Source organism: Plectropomus leopardus, chromosome 7 (assembly GCF_008729295.1).
Source record: "Plectropomus leopardus isolate mb chromosome 7, YSFRI_Pleo_2.0, whole genome shotgun sequence".
Lineage (NCBI taxonomy): Eukaryota > Metazoa > Chordata > Actinopteri > Perciformes > Serranidae > Plectropomus > Plectropomus leopardus.
Window position 1 is genome coordinate 15,922,567 of NC_056469.1, and position 22,985 is coordinate 15,945,551.

The 22,985-nt window shown below is 39.0% G+C and overlaps 1 protein-coding gene and 1 long non-coding RNA gene across 2 annotated transcripts; one reads left to right on the plus strand and one right to left on the minus strand.

The window, feature by feature from the left end:
* Positions 1-3,468: 3,468 nt before the first annotated feature.
* LOC121946186 lies at positions 3,469-6,824 on the minus strand. The gene is made up of 2 exons (XR_006105999.1): positions 6,494-6,824; positions 3,469-3,972 (listed from the first exon to the last, which is right to left on the minus strand). It is a non-coding gene; the product is annotated as an uncharacterized LOC121946186 (long non-coding RNA).
* Positions 6,825-9,852: 3,028 nt separating this feature from the next.
* On the plus strand, positions 9,853-13,288 carry LOC121946185 (delta-type opioid receptor-like). Its single transcript, XM_042490653.1, has 3 exons — positions 9,853-10,205; positions 11,723-12,078; positions 12,260-13,288. Exons 1-3 carry the CDS (start codon positions 9,967-9,969, stop codon positions 12,781-12,783), a joined length of 1,119 nt encoding a protein of 372 aa, XP_042346587.1. The 5' UTR covers positions 9,853-9,966; the 3' UTR covers positions 12,784-13,288.
* The last annotated feature ends 9,697 nt before the right edge of the window (positions 13,289-22,985 follow it).

Genomic DNA, 22,985 nt, shown 5'->3' on the forward strand with positions numbered 1-22,985 from the left:
ATGGCGTGTCCCGGCACGCTATTTCATACTGTTTTGAGGTGTTTTCAGCTGTTTTTGGGACATGTGATTTTTTGACATTTTTGCCATACTATAGCCTTGCTTTTTTGGTCAATTTTTCAACATGCTATATTATGGCGTTTTTCATCGTTTTTGCACGTTTTAATGCTATAGCATTTCTCAGCACAATATTTTATGCTATTTTGAGGTCTTGCATTTTGGTCAGTTTTTCAGCACGGTATATTATTGTGTTTTTGGCCATATTTGCACGTTTTTATGCTATGGCGTGTCCAAGCAGGTTATTTTATGCTGTTTTGAGTTCATTTTATTTTTTGTCATGTTTGTTGACAGAAATGGAAAAAAGCCAGAGAAATTTTTCTAGATAAATACATTAAAAAAGGATTGCATTTTTAGCAGCACGGTACAATATTCATTTTAACAACAATGATCTGTGGTGGCACAACCGAAACAACAAAATCTCACTTTCCTGAAATAAAACAGCACAGGATGGTGTGAACTATGTCGGCAAGCATTGGATGTCGGAATTTGAGTCAAAAAGCTTTTTTGAAAAAAAAAACTCTTCTGGGGCAACAGGTGGTTGAGTGGATAAGGCAGGTGCCCCATGAATGAAGGCAATGATTTTGCCGCAGCGGCCTCAGGTTCGACTCCCTTCATGGCCTTTTGCTGCATGTCGTCCCCCCTCTCTGTCTCTCTCTCTCTCTCTCTCTCTCTCTCTCTCCCCCTTTCACGCTATTGATCTGTCCTATCCAATAAAGGCTCAAATGCCAACTTTAAGGCCCTTCTGAGTTCGTCCTTATTATCGCTCAAACTTTGGTTGTTCATCTTCACGGAGACTCTTCATCATGCAGTGCTTCAATAGCTACTTCTTGTCAGTTACCTGTGGTATCAATAAGAAGTGCATTATTGTGACAGTATGGGGAAATGTTGTAATGGTCATACTATAGCATGTCGTCAAAAATATGCATATAAAGTCATACTATACTGTCATCCAAAATATGCACAAAAAGTCATTCTATAGTATGCCGTCCAAAATATCACAAAACAGTTATACTATATAATGTTGTCCAAAACATGCCCTAAAAGTCATACCACAACATGTCATCCAAAATATGCCCAAGATGTCATACTACAGTATGTCATCCAAAATTTGCGCAAAAAGTCATACTACAGTATAGTAGCTATGTTGTCCAAAAAGTGACAGTGAAAATCATACAACAGTTTGTCACTGAAAATATGAAAAAGAAGTCAAACTACATTATGTCTTCCAAAATATGACCAAAAAGTCATAGTATGTCATCCAAAATATGACCAAAAAGCCATACCATGTCGTCCAAAATATGCCCAAGAAGTCATAATATATTAAGTGGTCCAAAATGTGACCAAAGAGTCATAGTATAGTATGTCATCCAAAATATGACAAAAAAAAAAAAAAAAAAAAGAAATCAGATTATAGGATGTAGTCCAAAATGTGCACAAAAAGTCATACTATAGTATGGCATCCAAAATATCAAGAAATTCACAGTATAATACGTCATCCAAAATATGACCAAAATGTCATAGTATAGGGTTTCATCCAAAATGTGACCAAAAAGTCATACTATAGTATGTCCTTGAAAATATGACCAAAAAGTGATACTTCAGTATGTCGTCTAAAATATCACAAAAAAGTCATACTATAGTATGTCATCCAAAATATGCACAAAAAGTCATAACTATACTATGTCTTCCAAAATATGCCCAAGAGGTCATAGTATAGTATGTGGTCCAAAATCTGACCAAAGAGTCATAATATAGTATGTCATTTAAAATCTTACTAAAAAAAATCATACTATAGTATGTAGTCTAAAATGTGCACAAAAAGTCATAGTATAGTGTCATCCAAAATGTGACCAAAAAGTCAAACAATAGTATGTCCTTGAAAATATGACCAAAAAGTCGTAGTATAGTGTGTCGTCCAAAATGTGACCAAAGTCATACTAAAATATGTAACCGAACAATGATTTCAGCTAAAGTATGATTATAATGCTAGGATAGGGAACAAGTTTCATGTGACATGAGCCCTTAAGGATCTGTCCAAGAAAGGTTAAAATTGTTATGCAATTGCAAAAATTATGAAGTGAGAATGTTGAAACTACCGTTAGAGGAATTGAAATGCTACTGCATAGGTCATTTAGGAGTGTCATGTTAAGGTCATCTGTAAACAGAGACAAAAATGAGGAAATATTTTTGTATATGAGACAAAAAAAGAGAGTGTGGGTGTCTGGTCTCTGTGACTGAGTTCAACAGGTCATGCAGAAAAGGAAAAAAACAACTCCTAAAAAGGGACTGTCCTCGAAGTTGACCAATCCAGAGAAAATGCCACGCTGAATGGGGAGCCAGATGACGAGGGGAACCAACCAGAAGATGATTCTACCTTCATTCACATTTCCTCATTGTAAATAGTATAAAATACTGGATCAGGGAAAGACAGGTTGTCAGAATGCAGGCTGACTCGCTGATGTTATCGGCTAGGGAGATGCATTTCTGATCCAGACCTCTGTAACTGCTCATTGCTTGCTTGAAAAAGACTCACTAAAAAGGTTTGAACTCAAAATTCTAAATTTTGTGTGGACATTCAGTTATTTACTGTTTATTGAGTTGCTTTTAAGAATTCTGAACATTGTGCTAACCCTGGGAGGGTGAGAGTTTTTCTACTTGCAGCAACCAAGAGAAAAACTCCTTCAGTATGTCCTCCAAAATATGACCAAAAAGTCATAGTGTAGTATGTCTTCCAAATGGGACAAAAAAGTCATACTATAGTAGTATGTTGTCCAAAATATGTGCAAAAAGTCATACTGTAGTATGTCATCCCAAATATGACCAAAACGTCATTCAATAGTATGTCAACCAAAATGTCACAGAATAGTATTTTGGCGAAAACATGACTAAAATCATTCTATAGTATGTTATCCAATATATGACCAAAAAGTTATACCATAGTATGTCGGTGAAAATATCAACAAAATGCCATACTTTAGTATGTTGTCCAAAATGTGACCAAAAAGTCATAGTATTGTATGTCTTCCAAAATATGACCAACAAGTCATAGTATAGTATGTCGTCCAAAATGTGACCAAAAACTCATACAAGCAGGCATGGGAGGACGTGGTCAGGCAGGTGACGTCATTTTCTGGAGTCACAAGAACAGCATTACAGGGCAGAAAACGGTACAATGATGTGCCGGGGAGAGGGAAACAAAAACTCACTGCCCAACAGAAGGACCTTCCGGGCCATCACAAGAAATGACCTCGCCTGAGTACACTGCAGCCTCCACCCTCCGTGCTGAGAGCATCCAGGGATTTGGGAGACTGGAGGTGGGCGTGCAAGGTAATTCAGTGATAACATAAATCAGTTTGTACCTTCATATGCACTGTATATCCTCTACTATCTTAGATTTAAGAACAGCAGCCATTTAGTGAAGCAACTTTTTATTAAGTTTAACATGAAACAACAAACAGAGGCTGGAACCAGTATGCAGAAACAGGGGGGAGTGGTGGAGGGAGAAATAATGGAGGAGGAGACGTCGAGACCCACAGGAGAGTTCAGAGGTCAGCCCAGAGGACAGCTGAGAGGAACCAGGGCGCAATGAGGCCTCATCCGGACGGGGGGGACCATCCTTTTCTTGAAATCCAGCAGGCTGGTTTTCGGATGCCGGAGAGGGAGCTAGGTGGCCTGAAGCTGGGAATCTCAAGCCTCAACAGACGCCTGAACTGCCTGGAAGTGTTAATGCGCCGCCTCGGTAGAATAGCTGATGTAGTTAAGCATATGGCTCCTGCATCAGCTCCATTTCCAGCTTCTCAGTTATCCACATGATCTCCTCCATCCACCCAATGTTCTCCATCCACAAGATCAAGCTCATTGCACAGACGGCCTCCTGCTCCTCCTGAACGTGCTCAGGGCCGTCGTGCTCCACTCCTGCGAAACCGTGGAGGGAGAGGGTCAGTTGCAAACCAAAATTAGCCTTAGTGCTATTATGGTTTGTCGTCCAAAATATCTAAATATACTAAAACTGCACTTACAAAAATAGCCAGTGACCTCAAAATTCTGGTGAAAATAAAGCCTCTATCCTTGTCCTCCAGGACCTAAGTGCAGCCTTTAATACGATTAACTGTGATATCTTAATCAATCGGCTTGAAAAGGTGGTTGGTCTTTCTGAATGTGTGTTAAACTGGTTCAAAACATATATTAAAGGGAGACAGTTTTACGTCGGTCTTGGAGATTATGTTTCTGTGAAACATGACATCTATTTTGGAGTTGCACAACGGAGCTGCCTTGGTCCACTACTGTTCTCAGTAATAATGCTGCCACTTCGTGACATCATTAGTAAGCACAACGTTTGTTTTCATAGTTATGCAGATGACACACAACTGTACATCTCTGCTGAACCAAATGATGCTGTAGCTATAAATCCCATCACCACCTTTCTGCTGGCAATAAATAAATGGATTAGCAATAACTTCTTAAAGTTAAATGAGGACAAAACTCAGATCCTACTAGTCGGCCCTAAAACAAAAAGATAAATGCTTTTGAATAATCTTGGGAATTCGACTCCCTGGATTAAATCTGAGGTCACAAGTCTTGGTCTTATCCTCGATTCAGATTTGAGCTTTCAGTCCCACATTAACAAGGTCACAAAAACAACACACTTTTTACTGGGTTACCGAAAATATCCACTGAGAGACTTCAGCTGATCCAAAACTCTGCAGCTCGACTGTTAACCAGAACCAAGACGAGAGCACATTATTCCAGTTTTAGCTGCTCTGCACTGGCTGTAAAGTTCAGAATTGAATTTAAGTTCCTCCTCCTTACATACAAAGCCCTTACTGGGCAAGGACCAAGGTACATCGCTAACTCTTTTGTTCCGTACTTGCCTTCACAAACACTGCGATCATCTGCAGCTGGATTATTGGAAGTTCCCAAAAACAGCCCAAAAAAAATTGGGGATGCAGCGTTTGTCAGTTACGCCCCAAAGCTTTGGAACACATTGCCTTTAGATATCAGGGAATTCAGCTCGCTAAATATTTTTAAAAGTAAACTAAAAACATATATTTTCTATTTAGCCTTTAACTAGCTCTATCTGGGCTGCTTTGCACTTAGGTACTGCTGCACAGCTTTAAGATGCTGTATTTTCTATCTTATGCTTATTTTCATTAATAATGTCAGTAGATTTTATGTAACGTATTTTATTTTCCATCTTATGTGATGCATTCTGTGCATTAAAATGTTATCCTTATTTTATCAAACTTTTACTAGTATTATCAAGTTGGTTTTATCAATTTGAAGATGCATTCTACGTATTCTACTGTGATCTTATTTCATTTTCACAAACACCACATTAAAATGGTTTTGTAGATAAATCATTGTGTAGACCCCTAGAAAAAGAAGGAAAAAAGAAAAATAACTAAAAATAACAAAAATGAGAATACACACATACATACACACACTCATCAATTTAAAAAAAAGAAAAAAAGAAAAATAATAATTATAACAACAATAACCATAAATAATACCACAAATGTGATTGTTACCACCATCACTGTAAATATTTACGTCATGAATCAGTTTTTATTTTTTCAATACTTTATTGCAAAAGTTCATTCAGTCTGCGGTTTGTATGAGGTGTTGCTGTGGATAAAAACGTGTGTGTGTGAGTGTGTGGGGAGGGGCATTTAACTGTCTGCGCATGTACCGTAACCAGCAACATACATAAAATAAGATACAAAAGTGAATGTTGCAGACACAAAAAATCCCAACAATAACATCACAAACAGAAATGAGAGGGACACTGATGAGAGTCCAGCAGTCAGGGCTATTCCAGTTTATTGAAAAGAGCCGCGGCTGATTCGCGGATTGCGGAATTATTGTCCGTCTATGTAAAGTTTGTCGTTCAGTGATGCGCGTTTGTGTTCACTCTGTTTTCTTTAAATATGAAATACAGTATTTTCTGGCGCTCGTTTATCTCGCGGAGGTATTGGTCGTTAAATCTGAATGCTGTGCCTTTGAGCTCCTGTCCTTTGTTTTTAACCCGTTCCTTCTGCTTAAAGTGCTCGTATTCGGCGATAATGGCTCCGGGTCCGGGTCCGGGTCCGAGGCGGTGAACTCTGTGGAAGCTGAAGTTTTTGGCGGTTCGGGCGGTTTTTTCAGATGCGCTGTCATGAACATTTGGATGAGGGATTCCGGCTTGTCGGGTATTTGCTCGGGATGCTAGAAAAGATGTTGTCACGCACGGAACGAGGTTGTTAGTCCACAATAGTCTCTTTCATAAGTTTGTTTTATTTTGTGACGGCGTGTATTTGTTTGTTGGGTGTTTTTAGGGAGGATTGTAAGTCCTGATTTTAGTAGTGAAACGATGTTGTGGTGAGCGGATGTCTCTGATTTCATTGTGAAGTGATACTAACAGGTCCAGCTTTTTGTCCATGCTTGCTGGTACACTTACCTCGATGTCAGTGGTTTGTAGATCATCGGTGTCCGTTGAAGAGTCTGCTGTCGGTCGTTTGTTTGGGTTGGCTGAGTCCAGGTCCACGCTGGTCTGCAGGCTGTGACAGGTGGATGAATGCTTCGAGCTCGGTTATTCCTCCTCTGTGGTGATGTGTTGTTCCGGGTTGGTGGTTGCAGATGGATGAATAATGCAGACTGAATCAGAATGTCTTTTTAATTTCTTATTTTGAGCTATTAGTTTTACGTATTTGCTGTCTTCTCTCAGTAACAGGGCACCGCCATGTTGAATCTCGCCTCCAGTTTCCAACTCTCGCGATGCTCGCACTCAGCATGCCTGCTCAATGGATTTATTATAGTGAAGCCCTGCTCCTGCCAAAAAAAGTCATAGTTTAATATGTCGTCCAAAATAGCACAAAAGGTCATACTAAAGTATGTCTTCACATATAACAAACAAGTTATAGTATAGTATGTCGTCCAAAATTGCACAAAAAAATCATGCTATAGTATTTCGTCCAAAATAGCACAAAAAAGTCATACTGAAGTATGTCTTCCCATATAACACAAAAAAGTTATAGTGGCTTGTCATCCAAAAGTGTACAAAAAAGTCACATTAAAATATGTTGTCCAAAATACCACAAAACAGTCACAATATAGTATGTCATCCAAACTCGCACAGAAAAGTCATAGTATAGTATGTCTTCCAAAATTGCACAAAAAATTCAATCCATAAAATGATGTCCGAAATAGCACAAAAAAGTCATATTAAAGTGTGTTGTTGAAAATTGCACAAAAAAGTCATACTACAATATGTTGTCCAAAATGACACATAAAATGTCACACAATAGTATGTCATCCAAAATTGTACAAACAAGTCCTAATATAGCATGTCTTCCAAAATACCACAGAAAGTCATAATTTAGTATGTCGTACAAAATAGCACTAAAAAGTCATACTAAAGTGTGTATTCAAAAATTGCACGAAATAGTCATACTATAGTACTTGTGTTTTGACCCATATAGCACAAAAAAGTAAAAGTATAGAGGCAGATAACTGTCAAGGCCAGAATGTACTGCTGGGCCCTCTGGAAGTGTCATGGATGGATTAATGGATGTGAAGGGAGGCGTCTGTTGAATAAACCAAGTAACCTGTCCACCCCCACTGCCTCCCTACCTCTACTCACACTCACTAAAAGGCACTCACCCTTAAATGTACATACTGTTACATAAGATCTGTTTTTTTTCACCTCTCAGATTTTGTGTAACAGAAAAGCTTCAAGCTTGTATCTGACTACCTTTACACTTAAAGTGGTGTTTTTTCATTTCTTTGCATTTTGTAATGTGTCTGATTTCATGTGGAGAAAAACCGAAGGCACTCGGACTGATATCGCAAATCAATACTTTAAAAAAAAACAATACATAATGAATAAATATTTCACCACAGAAAAGACTTAATGATTACTAAAATTAGTGTATTAGTTAAAAAAGTGGATGCTTTGATATCTGTATTGGTAATTGGCCGAGTGAATTCTTACATATATTATATCCATATCGGCTAAAAAAATCCAATATTGTGCATCCCCAATCTGACAAATATTATTAGTGTTTGTAAATGGCTCTTGGCAAGTTGAGTATTCTTGCGCAATGAGGAATAATCAGAGCAACACCATAGTCACAAGGACTCTGGAAACCATGAATATCTATTCTAAATGTAACAATAGTCAATTCAATATTTGTTGAGATATTTCAGTCAGGACCAAAGCTATGGACCAACTAAATGACTGACAAAATGACCAACTGACAATTGCCATCGCATGGCTACTCTCTCTGACATCATATTGAGACTTACACTCACCTGTGGCCAGAAATCTAAACAGAAGGTGCAAACAAACATCCCTCATTAATGAAAGACAAATGAGATGGCTGAACTCCCAAAATGAGCCAGATCTGTGTAAATACTGCTCTTCATTTTAGGAATATGTGCATAATCTATCTATGGAAGGAGCAGTAAAGAGGGAGGCAACAAAGCTTTTGTTCAGCACGACGGCTGTCCCTCTGATGGTGGCAGCTTAAAGGCTGATTTTGTAAAGGTCATTTTGCAGAGTGCATAAAGACTGCCACCGTTCTGAACACTACAGACACAGCCACAGGAGGATTTTGATCTGTCTGCGTTCAAATAAACTATTACCCCCTGAGAAACACTCTCAAACAGACTGCACACATGCATGCTCCAATTTCAGCAGACACACACAATCAAATGTAGTTGCATGTTCCTAATGGTTTCTGATGTTCCCAGTAATGGGCTACAGACAAAAGGCAGCAAGACAGATAAATAAGCACTTTGATGACAACTAGGAGGACACACCTGCTTGGCATTAAAAGCCAAACATTTGTGTAATTAAGAATTACGTGACATGGTGTCTGCTGCACATGCTGCATGTCAAGCAATATGTCAGACTGAAAACAAATATTGATTGTTTTAACAAATTCAATACCAAAAAGGACGTGTGTGTTCTGCAAACCAACAGTTTTATCAAACCAACAGTATGAGACATGTTCCAGATGGTCTAAGAAGACCAGGGACAAAAATGAACGTCTCCTCTAACTAAACATGAGCAGCATTATATATTGACCCACAGCTAATGCTGAGTTCTCAAATGGGCCTGCACCTATTGTTTGCTCATAAAGATGTAATTGATACCAACACAATTATGCAGGCAGCAAATGTAAACTGTAATGCAACAATATGTACGATTAATTTTAAAATCCACACATTTGACGTGCTGCTGCTATAGGGGATCAAAACCATCCTAAATATTTAATCAGCCTACTGACAGGTAATTGCATCACTCCTGTGGTTTAGTAAGGTAATTTCATGGAGGTGACTGCCTGCTGAGAACAGTCAGTCCTTTAATGGAGCTCCCCTGACGATAGCGAGAGAAGAAGTACCTCAGGGCTGAGGGCAGGCAGGCAGCAGTAAGAAAGATGGCTCAATAAAGACTTGTCTAATTGAGCCTCAACAATGAGAGATCATCAGATTGGGTTTGACTGACATTGTTTGATGGGCTGCTGGGTTGCAGGTGGAACAAGGCTGTTCTTTTGGATAAAAGCCAGTAAGGAGAAATTAAAAAAATGGACGTGATGAAGCATTATTGTATGCTGGAGCTAATTAAAGCACTTTGACAAATGGGATCCCTTTAGGCAGGAAAAATACATCTTGCTTTGTGCACCAGTGCGCTTTGCCAAAGGGAGCGCGCAGAGACGCAAAGATAGACAGACAGACAGACAGACAGAGAGATAGAGAGTGAAAGAGAAAGAGAGAGCCAGAGAGAGAAAGAGAGATAGAGAGAGAGGACGCAAACCTCCTCTGGGCGCCTCATCACTAATTTGTCGTCCAGATCTCGTGCGCTCCTGTTCATCAGCTTTGAAAATCTTCCACTTCGTGCGCTACAATCTCACCTGACTTGTTTCAGAAATGGCTCTTCCACCCTACAACGCTTTTGGTGATTTTAACGACTCGGTCTCCACAACTCCTTTCAATGTTACCTTCGCTGAGGATTTGCTGCGCGCGCCTCCAAACGGCAACGAAACCATCAAAGCTGCAGGCAGGGACACTACAAGTCTCATCCTCGCCGTTTGTATCACGGCTCTCTACTCTCTCATCTGTGTGGTGGGACTGCTTGGAAATGTGCTTGTAATGTACGGAGTGGTCAGGTAAGAAATATATGAGAAACTAAGACCCATAAACTATTTTGTCAAAGAAAAAACCACTGAAAAAATAGGTTATTAGCGACTAAGTACATATTTACAACACGCACAGACGCACGCGCGCATACAAAGAGAGCGAGAGAGAAAGAGAAAGATGGTAATATCTATCTATAGACAGTATATAAAATATAAATGTATCTTAATTTTGTATTTGTCTCTTTTTTTTGTTATTTTAAATTGTCTTAAAGTGCCATAAAATAATTCTATATATATATATTTTAAAAATATCTTCAGGGGCTGTTCTAAAGACCTTAAATCACCAAGTAAACTTATTTCTTGGAATATTCGACATTCTGATCTTGATTTTTAAGAATGACATATGTCTAAAAAAAATGCTCCATTGCTTCAGTGATGATGGTCTTTTGTAACTGCCCACAGTTTTGATGTGTCTGAGAGCCCCTCTCTAACACACCCACACACAACACACAAACGCCACCTACACAAAACAGGGGGATGGGGGGTGATCTACAGTTTAGCGCTGAAATTACTTCATTGCACCAATTACCTCTGTCAGGAACGATGTTGTGAACTCAAATGATTCATTTGCATGGGAAATAAGCAGCAACCCTCACCTGCTGAATCTGAAGAATCTATTTGTCTCTGTGGTCCTAAGTCAAGTATTGAAGATTCTGTTTCATGTTGATTTGTTGTTGAACTAATGCAGCTTAGATTAGAAAGCAATGAGGTAATGGTTGAACCGCCAGTATCAATCAATCATCTCACTGAGCTGCTCCCTGTGTGGAGGATGAAATATGACTTTCTGTTTTTTAATTTCAGAATAATAAAACAAAAGTGAATATAAAAGACAGCGTGCACACTCTCCCCATGGTAATGCAATTATATTTAGAGTGAGATCAGTCTGTAGTGTAATAAATCTCTTCATGTGGGAGATTATTAAGATAAAAGTAAGACTTCCCTTTGTATCCTCTATTCCTTGTAGAGCCTGTTGCTGCAATTTAATTAAATGTGACCAACTACTGTCATGTTATAGACTCATGGAGGAATTCATCGTATAACAGACAGACAAGCTGGCATTCAGACTGGTTACTGGTAAAAGAAAAAAAAATCAAGGAGAAGTTTTAGAGGATTTTTTGTCTTAAATTGTCTCATTACATTCTGCAGAAGTGCAGTTTAATGGAGGCTTAGTCACTCTGGCTCCCATGCATTTAGTGTAGTGCCAAAAAAAACATTATGCATCAGAAGCTCTTTTATTCATACAATATTATTCGAGAGGAAATGGGAGATCACTGGTTTTAGAGGGGAAATGAATTAGATCAAACAATAAATTGGTTCTAACCTTGAAACATCTGAATGGAAAATGTGAGTCAACCACACTTGTCTTCTCTACAGCACAAAAGTAGACAGACCTTGAAAAAAAATCAGTTTCCCCCAACAAACAAAACTTCACCTCGACTGTGACAGAGTCAGTAAACAATACCTTGTGCTTTTCCCTTAAAAACCAGATACACCAAAATGAAAACTGCCACCAATATCTACATCTTCAACCTGGCTCTCGCTGACGCTCTTGCCACTAGCACCCTCCCCTTCCAGAGTGCCAAGTGCCTGATGAGCACATGGCCTTTTGGGGAGGTGTTGTGTAAAGTGGTTATCGCCATAGACTACTACAACATGTTCACCAGCATCTTCACACTCACCATGATGAGCGTAGACCGATACATCGCTGTCTGTCATCCAGTGAGGGCCCTTGACTTCCGCACACCTGCCAAAGCCAAGCTCATCAACGTGTGCATCTGGATCCTCTCGTCTGCCGTCGGAGTCCCTGTCATGATCATAGCTGTTACCAGGGTGACAGATAAAGGTGAGAGATTTTTAGTGTTGAAGAAAAAAAATCAACATCACTGTGTAAAAACTTCACATATCAGCCTGAGCTTTTTAGCACCCTTAGTGTCGTAAAAAAGAACATTTGGGCTGGGTTATTAACTTGAATTAGCCTCTCCACGTGGCCCTCTATTACACTGCTAATTGTTTTAACTCCTCAGGAAACACCTCCTGCGAACTCAGTTTCCCCAAACCGTACTGGAACACGGTGATGAAAATCTGCGTTTTCGTCTTTGCTTTCGTGGTTCCTGTCCTGGTCATCACCATCTGCTATGGTCTGATGATCCTGCGGCTCAAGAGTGTCCGTCTGCTCTCTGGCTCCAAAGAGAAGGACAGGAACCTGAGAAGGATCACCCGCATGGTCCTGGTGGTCGTAGCAGCCTTCATCATCTGCTGGACTCCCATCCACATCTTTATCATTGTCACGACCATGGTGGATATCAACCGCAAGAACCTCCTGGTGATGGCCAGCTGGCACTTGTGCATCGCACTGGGCTACACCAACAGCAGTCTCAACCCTGTGCTGTACGCCTTCTTGGATGAGAACTTCAAAAGGTGCTTCAGGGATTTCTGCCTGCCCTATCGTCCCCACCTGGATCAGAACAGCTTCTCCAGAGCACGCAATACCACGAGGGAGCCTGTGTCTGTCTGTGCTCCTGCGACGACACAGAGACCGCCGGCCTGACTAGGCATGGATCATTGCGGAGGAAGAACACTTCAGGATGACCCTCATACTGAGGTCACGCAGTTCTCCACCACAGGAGTCTGAGTCTGCAGATGGAGGCTTTTGACCTGCCATTTATGTAAATCGTCAAATTTTGGTCCCAGATATTAAAAATTCCTGTGTCCAAGTATGAGAAACAGTTCTTCAAGAGGATCACAAACATGCCTGTGTGTGCCTGTGCATAAAGAAATGGATATAAATGCACATCATTGGAAAGTGCATAAAGCACATGCATAATGCACCCATATAAACAAACTCAGTGTTAAAGGGAGAGTTCTCCCCAAATTCAGAAATACATTTTTTCCTCTTACCTGCAGTGCTGTTTATTAGTCTAGATTCTTTTGGTGTGAGTTGCAGAGTGCTGATGTTGTTGTGAGATATCCGCCATATGGCGCATTTCCACTACATGGTACCGGCTCTACTATACTCTGCTATACTTGCCTTTTTTGGTTTAGCATTAGGAAAAAGTACCTGGTACCTGGTACTGCCTTTTTTACCTGCTCTCCTGGGGTTCCAAAAAAAGCTGACTGGGTACCATGAGGTACTAAAAGGTGACGTGAAACACTGCAGACCACTGATTGGTCAGACAGAATCGTCACTGCGTCATCAATGCGCGGTACGCAAGGAATACCCTGGACAGTGCAAACAGCCAAGCTATTTTGTTTATCCCTGTTGCGGCCATCTGTGCGTGAAGCGATGCTGCGCTCAACTTCCTACACTTATGTAGTCACGTGAACTCCTCATCATCCAACAGTAGGGACAGAGAGAGAGAGAGAGAGAGAGAGAGAGAGAGAGAGAGAGAGGAAATGTTGCTGGCAGTATTAAGTGCTTACAGTGGTTTTAGTAAAATCTTTTTAGCTGTAACCCTGTTATTGACCACGCGCTGGTGCATGCATGCGGCATGTTTTAGTCGTGGTGTGCACCAGAAAATGGAGCTCCCTGAAAGCCACGGTATGATTCAAATCCTGTGCTTATGTGCGTGTCGCATTGAAACTAACGTCATGGCAGTGACGCACGGTGTCGCTGTGACGACCAACTACACTGAGGCGGTACTATTTTCTAATGGAAAACGACCCCCAGGTGACACTTGACTTGCAGCGCTCAAAGTGCTCAAAGGCAATGTCTCTTTCTAGAAATCATGACCCAGTTACTCAAGATAATCCACAGACCTTGTTGTTAGCAGTTTCATGTAGCAACTCTTTTGATTTTAACGAACTACACCCCACCCGAATCACTGTGCAGAAGGAAGCATGTATCCACTGCTAGGTAACCTAGCATAGCTGAGTAAGCTAATGTGACAGCTTAGTCTAGAAGAATTCAATTAACATTTACATCTCCTGCTGTCGCGAGCACAAGCCTCTTTTCTGTGAATAGATGCAAGCTTCCTTCTGCACAGTGATACGATTGGTGGATGTAGTTAGGTAGAAAGAAAATAGTTCCTACATTAAACTGCTGACATCAAGGCCTGGGGATTATCTTAAGTAACCAGGTCACGATTTCTGGAAAGAAACACTGCTGTTGAGTTTTTCAAATGTATTTTTTTGGTGCTTTGAGTACCACCAGCTAAGTGCCATCTTGTTCCAATACACTGGAGAGAAAGCATACAACTCAACGGCTGATATCTCCAACACTGTGCAACTCACACCAAAACAATCTAGACTGATAAACAGCACTACAGGTAAAAGGAAAAATATGTATTTTTGATGTTGGGGTGAACTGTCCCTTTAAGCACACACAGAGCGGTCAGAAAGTATTGGGGAAAAAAGTATCAGATAGTTTTATTGTTTTGGTTCTTAACAATAAAAAAAGACAGAAGATAAGTGTTGATTTTAAGCTTTAATGGTGTTTGTGGGTCTTCACAGCCATATTAGGTGAGCAATGTAGGACTCTGTGTATACAAAGTTCCACAGTGATCAGATTGTCAGGCAGGACATAGATACTAAACACACAGCTAAGGCCACCAAGAGGAGTCTTTTTATGGCCAAACAGTAGCTGATGTATGATTGGCTGAGTGGGTCAGGTGACCTTAATCCAACAGATCATATGTGTCACTTGATGAAGACCAGACTGACTCAGAAATTACCCCTTAGCAGCAAGAAGTGACGATGGCTGCAGTACAATGCTGGCAGAGGTAAAGACACTGCTGTCTGCTGATGTTTGTAGGTCACAGACTTCTTTAGCTAAATGTTTCCCATGATGACTGTATTTAGATTTCTGTATGCTTGTAAAATTACTTTCTATTCCCTAAAAATTTGTTATCATTTATAAAGGCCAATAATTCATTGGCGTAAAACCTTCGGTTGGAACCTAGTTTTTGGCCATTTGTAGGCAGAAAAAAACAGTTGTAAACACAAAAGCAGAAGGGCTGGGGTGCTCGCTCTAACAGCTGAGCTACTGGCTGCCCCTTCACACTGGACTTTTAAGACCTTTTACATACTTGACAAACTTAAATAAGTTTTCGTTTTTCTTCTATTTTTGTCTCTTCAGCCACAAAAATTTCCCATTACGTTCTACAGCTAGTTGCTCACTACGTCTATCGGCTTTTTGATGTTGGGTGTACAGTGCACAGTGTACAGTTGGCTTTTAAAGCCTTGTTTAGTGAAAATGACAGAGAGAGCAGTGAGAGTGTACCAAAATAGTAAAGTTCCAGCCCCAAAAAACAAAAAAATAAGATAAAGATGCTATAAATGCTTCGTAAAACTGAATGGAACTGCAGAGTTGAATGATAATTCTTCGTGGGTTTGTGACTATGAGTGTCTCCTTTTACATTACACAGTCACCTCACTCATTGTTTATATTAAAATTCGTTTTTTTTTACAACGGCCTTAGAGACAAATTTAATTTAATGAACTAGGACTAACCTCAAAGTGTTTATTTTCACATCTAAAGGAGTACAGAGCCAATGCAATGAAAAATGTGTCATTAAAGTACTGTCTGAATGCACTGTATATCAAGACTGGTAAATAGTATTGTCACTCAACCTCATTGAGAAGGCAGTGAGAATCCAATAATGTGAATGTTAAGAGGAGACTATATTTTCCTCGACTATGTAATATCTAAATTAAACGATGTATCCAATTTCACGCTAGTTGTGATGGTAAGAGGAGAAATGATTACAGACAAAGGCCACATGCCTAATTAAGAACAATTATAAAAGAGGTGAAATTCTATATGAACACAGCACAACACCTGTGTCGTTGTTTTCATTTGCTACATCATGAAAGACTCGTCTGAAAGACATCTTTAATAACATGAAAAAATGGCCTTGGTGATTAAGCAGAGATGACTGATGCTTCCAGCATATATTCACCATGAACATCAGTGTTCAGCTGACTCACTGTTTCCACTCCTCCAGCAGTTAGGATGCTGTGATTTTTCTGCACAACCAAAAAAAAAAAAAATACCAACAACAAAAAAAAAAACATTCAGCTGACAGTAAACTGAGGAGCTAAGGAGAAAAGTGGCACTGCTGTTTCAACTCATAGTTGTGACTGAATGACCTCAAACTGGCACAGACTCTGACAGCTAATGGACAAGTTTCCACTGATCAGAGAACAGTGAATCAATGCCTCTCATCTAGTTTAAAAAGGCATCTATATATTAAGTGTAAAGATGATATTGTTGATTATCTGAAACAGCAAAGTGATAATGTAATTAATTTTGTTTCAATGTGCTGTAAAGCTGTTGTACCATCAAGCTTCACTTGCAACCAGTTACTAAAAATCAAAAATCCAAGGTTATATATATATATGTGTATATATATATATATATATATATATATATATATATATATATATATATTCCAAGGTTATATATATATATGTGTACATATATATATATATGTACCTTAAGTGCTATAAGTGAAGCAGTCAACATCTTCAAAAATATATATTCCATTTTTTTTTTTTTTTAAATCGCCATTACTTTAGGACAAGCATTTGCAAATGTTTTCTGCAGTGTGGTCAACAACATATTCAGCTGATTGAAATATGTACCGTAATGCCTTATCCAGCATTATGTTCTTTTTGCAAAATGTGGCTCATTTTGTTGAGAAAAGTGCTTTATCTTTAAATGTTTTCACATTCTTTCTTTGCAGCAGTTTCAGTATATATATAGTACTTTATCGTTTAGGTGTAGTAATTGCTTTTGCAAACATTCATACATCTGTCATATGGAAAAAATAATTGTATTTTATAAGTGCTTTTAATTTGAAATATTGTTGTAAAGAGTTTGAATCAAAGATTTTATTTCCTGTGGTTGTTGTTATGGATGTTTTTAATATTTATTGAGAATGACAGTGAGGCCTCATGGGAGTTAGACATATATTCTGTTCATTCAGTCAAGAATGGATTATTGAGCGGGGCCCAGGGGCCTTTGACATGGACGGCTCTCGTGGTCAGAGGCCAGTGGTCATGTGTGTATAAAAGCACAATATAAATTAAGTCAGGGGTGATACTGGGGGTTGCTGGCCACCAGATACATTAGAGCATTAACTAAACTTATAGTGTATCAATTAAAAATTAGGGGCGGTGATATTAGAAATATTTTGCCAACAAATCTTATTGAAAAGAAAAAAAAATCATCATCAGCATCACTACTCTCAATCCCAAGCCTTACAAAAAACAGAACAAAGCAAAACACAATTCATAAACTTTTGAGCTGGGCACTTAAGTTTTTAAGGAAACCACACTCAAACAGCAGCACAGATTTTGGGGGATCGACTCAAAATTAACTGCCCATGTTCATCATAACAAAGACACATGTCACTTAGTGATCAGTGTGGCTCATTTATGTGCTTTTCTGGCAGAAGCTCTGGCAGGGATGAAGATATAGCTTGTGGTGGAAAATTGTCTGTATTAAAGGTGACATGATATTCTGGTACTGAAAATAACCGCAGTATTTCAAAATGAAATATAGATATCCTGTTAATAATACGCACATGATAGGTTTATGTAGTGTGAAAATCTCAGTTCCTCTTACATAATTTGTTTTTCTCACTGTTCTGGCTTTGTATCTCTCCCTCAACACCATCTGCTTTTCACTATCCATTCAGTGTAATTGCTCTTTTTGTACATTTCTGTACAGTTAGGGTTACAGACCCCCTTTCTCCTCCCGAAACTCAAATTGTGATTGTCATGTTTTTGCCAAATTTGAGACAAAAGGCACAATAAACAGAGTCATTCTTTCTATAAATATTGTGATATTATTAATATTGTGAACTCCATGCCATGACAATCATGTAGGGAAATCCAATATTGTGCCAACCCCAGTCTGTTAGTAATCAAACATAAAGTGATGCACAAAGCCCTGATAGGTTGAAGGTTAAAATTATTAGTGTGCAACAAGAGAGGCAATTGTTATCAGAAAACCCAGACATCAGAAAATAAAAGGTCTTTGATGAGAGAGAGGCAGACATGCGTCTCTCAAGAACAAGCTCTGATTGTCTAAGACACATTGGATGATTGTCAGGTGGGCAGCGTTTAACTCTAACTCAAAATAGATGGGAAACCTCAAAACATGTGTCTTCAGCAGAGCATGTGATTTGCACCTGACTTGTTATTCAGTCTTTAACAAACATGTCACTACATTAAGACTTGTTTTTCGACTGTTTCCAGATGAGCAGTGTACACGAGTGTTCATAAATCAATACTAAAATTAACAAACTAATGATTTCATACAAGTTTAATATGAATCTGACAACAAAACAATCATTTTTAGTTACTTTAACAAGCTACCCAATATCTTAAGCAAGATCAATTTCTCATTGATTTTTGTCTTTTTATGTGATTTGTTGACAATAAGCCAAATGTCACCAGCCTTACTCTTTCAACTATTGAAGTGACTCAGGCAAAAAGCCACGATCAACATTCATTCAGACTACACTAGGCTACACTACACTAGAAAAACCTGTAGGCTACTATCTTTTAAAAAGAATTCAGATTCTTGCTGAATGTCGACTGTATGCTTGACTGCACTTGTCATACTTGAGTGCAAGTTGAGTTCAAACTGCCATGAGTGGGCGACATCCACTGAGACATTTTTACAGATAAACTTCAAGCAATACTTCACCCACAAAATTACCATTCATGTATCAGTTATTCATGCCGTATTAACTTAAATTTTTGAAGAAAACCTTTTTTTTTCTCACATGCCTTCTTTGAATGAAGAATCCAAAAACAGCAAACATTCTTGACACTGGTGATCACATTTAACATGAGCAAAATTACATCAAAACATCCATTTACAAACTCTCACAGAACTTGTGCTGTATAATCTAAGTCTCATGTATCCAATCACATGCTCAGTTGTTACCAAACATTACCGTGCTGTCAGTGCTTTCTGAATGGGACTAGAAGTGAAAGATAAGTTTCACTTTCAGTCCCAGTTTTTGGATTCTTCATTTACTGGAGCCATGTGGAAAAAATTATGTTTTTCTTCTTGAGTTCAGGGGCAGGGCATAGATAATTGATATGTAAATGATAATTTTGTGGGTGAAGTATTTCCCTAAATGACACATGCCCGCAGAAGATGTGTTGAAAATGTCAAATTCTTGTGCTATTTTTGTATCCTGGTCCATGGATTATATGCTAAACTGGTCTTTCATTTCATTTCTTGCACACATTTAAGGGCTGAAATCATCCTCTGCTGAAAGACTGATGATGTCTCAGAGAGCAGAAACCTTGATCGGGACGCTTTAGTCGCCCTCATTTCTCTTTCAGTCTATGGTGGATGTTGAAAGGCGTCACTCAGATGGTCAGAACCAGAGACATTCAAGTTGAATATCTCAGAAGCTCCTTTACAAGACATAACAGAGCATCAGTTAGCATACCAAGCAGACAGTGACAGTTTTCTCTGAGCTACACTGAAGAACATACAATGTGTTCACTATGAAATTTACACGGCTCCACCGATGTTCACTGTGCAAAAGACAAATGAAACAGCAACAAGATTAATTATTTAGTCATACATCATGAGCTGGCTCTTGACTTGGCTATAGACTGCATGTTGGCCTTTTAGAATTTGAATACTGAAGAGCTTTTTTCAACAGTCAGATCTGCAGCGCTTACTGTCATGTCTGACAACGCAAGTGGAACTGTGATCTTTGCCCCTATAGAAACAGTTTTGCTCTTGAATTTGAAACCTTTCTGTTCTCTGTGAGAGCTTGAATGCACACGCAACAGACCTTTTTTTTTTAAAAATGCACATAGAGATACTGTGGACCAGTTTCAGAGTGACATGCAGATAATTAAACGTCCTCATCTACTGTCCTTAACTAATGGGTGCTTGTGCACTTTAACAAATTAACAGAGGGAAACGAGAACAGAGAGGGAGCCATGTTGAAGCAGCTCTCACTGTTGCAATGTTTGTATTTTCTTGTTAGCATCAAAAGCTCAGAGGATCCAACAGTTTGTTTTGTTTCATCTGGATGATACTTGTCATGCGACTTCCCCTGCGTATTTGTCCATGTGGGAGACTTTTAGGTCTACTATATGTGAGAGAGGGAGATGTCTTGCCCCTCAGATTTGTTTCTTGGCCTGATGGAACCCAATTATCTTTGTTTGTCAGCTCGGATAAAAGCACCAATTGAGCTCCATTAAACCACAATATTGTATTCACGAAAATCTTTCAACACAACAGGTGTCTCATCAGCAGACACCTACCTACTGTAAGTGAGGCTTTTCACAGCGTCACAGCGTCGCAGCATCAAGTCAAGTCAAAACTATGTAACAAAACCAAAACTAAAGGAGTAAAAGACACCCCAAAGGAATAAGCTATTGAGATGATGATTATGCAGACATTCTGGTAATGGATTTGGCAATTTGTCCCTGCTGTTTTGTGTGACAGACGCCCGCTGTAACACAGATAATCAGACCTCCTGCTGGCCTGAGGTGCTTACGAAATGCCAGAAGTGCAAAAAGCTCAAAATTAGTTTTACTGGATGTTTCACAAGCTAAGGAGCATAGGCAGGGATTCAAACTGGGTGCCATCTGCCAGCTGAGGGAAATATGACCGTATGCAGATTATTGGGGTGCTGAGGGGCAGTGAGGGGCTGAACCTTATGTTTCACTTCATAAAAATGTAAGGCACTCCTCAAGGTTATGTTTTCTTTCAACCCTCTTTTTTACTTAAATTGGTACGACTAGTTTAATTGCGTAACCCAGTTTAAATCTGATCATCTTAATTGAACTTTAAAAGTGTAGCATCAATGGACACATTACATCTGCACATATACAGATACTTTTGAAAATGGATAATTGCTTCTTTGACCTCTTGTCTACAAGCAAACAGAGTTCTAAGTCACTAAAGTAAAGATTTTTGAAAATGCCTTCTATGGTGCAGATTTATCAAAATTCTGGTTACTTTTCAATTCTTGCATTTTGCTTTATGTAAAAAGCATGCAGGAAACAACAGTGGACTGCTGCTTTGATTACATTTTCAAGACCTGTTTGGTCTAATGACTGTAGATTTAAACTTAGCATTCCTGCACCACTTCATGGACAAATGGAGCCGTCTGCTGCACTCAGTGTTATTTGGTCCACCTTGGTGTCCACGGTTAAAAACTGCCAGAAACAACAGTTTTGGATCGGGCCTGACTGAACCAGAAGATGTTGGGACTATTTGTGCAGTAGAATTGTTGTGGATGAGGAGAGGAAAAAAATGTTGCACATTCAGAGCATCACTTGAATTTTTGAGTGAGCTCCTTTGGCCTTATTGAAGGGGAATCAGCGGTGATAAGATCTCCAGTTGTTGTTTTTGAAAACGTCAACATTGGCCTGTATATTCTACGTTTGCAGAAACGTACAATGCCGAAATCGTTTCTTATGAATGAGATGCTACTCTTAAAACCTTTTTTTGGCCAAATAAAAATGACAATTTTTTCCTTTTTTCCTAACCCCTTTCCTTCACTAAGAATTTCTATACTGTCTTTAAGAGTCTTGGCTGGACCCTGGATGTGCTTGCATCAGACCACTAATATGTTTTTTAACCAAGCTGTGAACCATAAAGGTGATTTACCTTTACCTCTGTAAGTAATTAGCATGAAATCAATACGACACGAACATCAAGTAAATTACAAGAGTAGTCCATTAAAGGAGGGAGTCATTAACTGTGGTTATCATTATTAATAAGGGTTTGATAACTATGTTGTCATCTGGTCAATGTAACAGAAATGTAACGGTGCGTCAGATCAGGAGATTGGCCCTTCTTACAATCCCCGGCAACAGCTGTTGGTCCTCTGTTGTGTGGCTCATGAGAAGCCCTCAGCGACTGGACGAGGAGTCCAATATATCAAGGCAATCTGCAGTAATTACCATTATGACCCACAGGCGATGGAGTACCAGCAGCTTAACAGCAAGAGAGGTACTCATTTGCTAATACCCCATTTGATTTTCTGAACACACACGCTAACAAAAATGCATGTTTCCTTAGTGTAAACCATTCTCCTTTTATACATCAAAACAACATCTACTCTGCCACAGAAACTGAGTTTTTCATACATAAGGTTTAACACTTAATACATAGATAACAGCCAGGGGCTATCACTGAGCAGCAGCCTTGTCTATATATCACATGTATGCAGACAGGAAGGGTGACAGTGTTGATATGAATAATATGCTTGTTTGAAGAAAATGTCGAATATTCTCTGAGGGCACAGAGCAGCAAATGCAACTGAAGAACTGTCATATAGTGCATGTTTAATTCCAACTGAAAAGTGCCAGCTATTAACCACGGGTAATATCTTTCAAGTGCTTTATGATCTATGTGGTGGAAATAAAGTGCGGATGCTTTTTCACACAAACTATCATTCATTAGAGGGAAACAGTGATAGAAAAAAAAAGCAAATTGATATTAAGTGTTATTGTGCATGTTTCTTCTTCATTCAACAAACCTACAAAAAGAAAATCCTAGTAAAAACAAAATATTTATAAGAAAACATAAACAAATGAGAAAATAAAGTGCAAATAACAAAAAATAAACAATATATTACTATAAATGGCTGAAATTTTAATTAAATATTAGTACATGAAAGCACTAAAATTTCCTCAGTTTTACTGCTCTTTGTGGTATGTTTTGCAGATTTTAAACTGATATATCGGGAATTTACAATTCAAAATTCAGGTAAATTCATTGCAAAAAGCATTAAAAATATGTGGATTTTCATA

Bases quoted from the DNA above. Each gene is read 5' to 3' on its own strand.
- LOC121946185 (XM_042490653.1), top strand. From the start codon at position 9,967: ATGGCTCTTCCACCCTACAACGCTTTTGGTGATTTTAACGACTCGGTC. The intron at 10,206-11,722 runs GTAAGAAATATA...CTTAAAAACCAG, and splicing joins GTAATGTACGGAGTGGTCAG to ATACACCAAAATGAAAACTG. The intron at 12,079-12,259 runs GTGAGAGATTTT...TTAACTCCTCAG, and splicing joins TACCAGGGTGACAGATAAAG to GAAACACCTCCTGCGAACTC.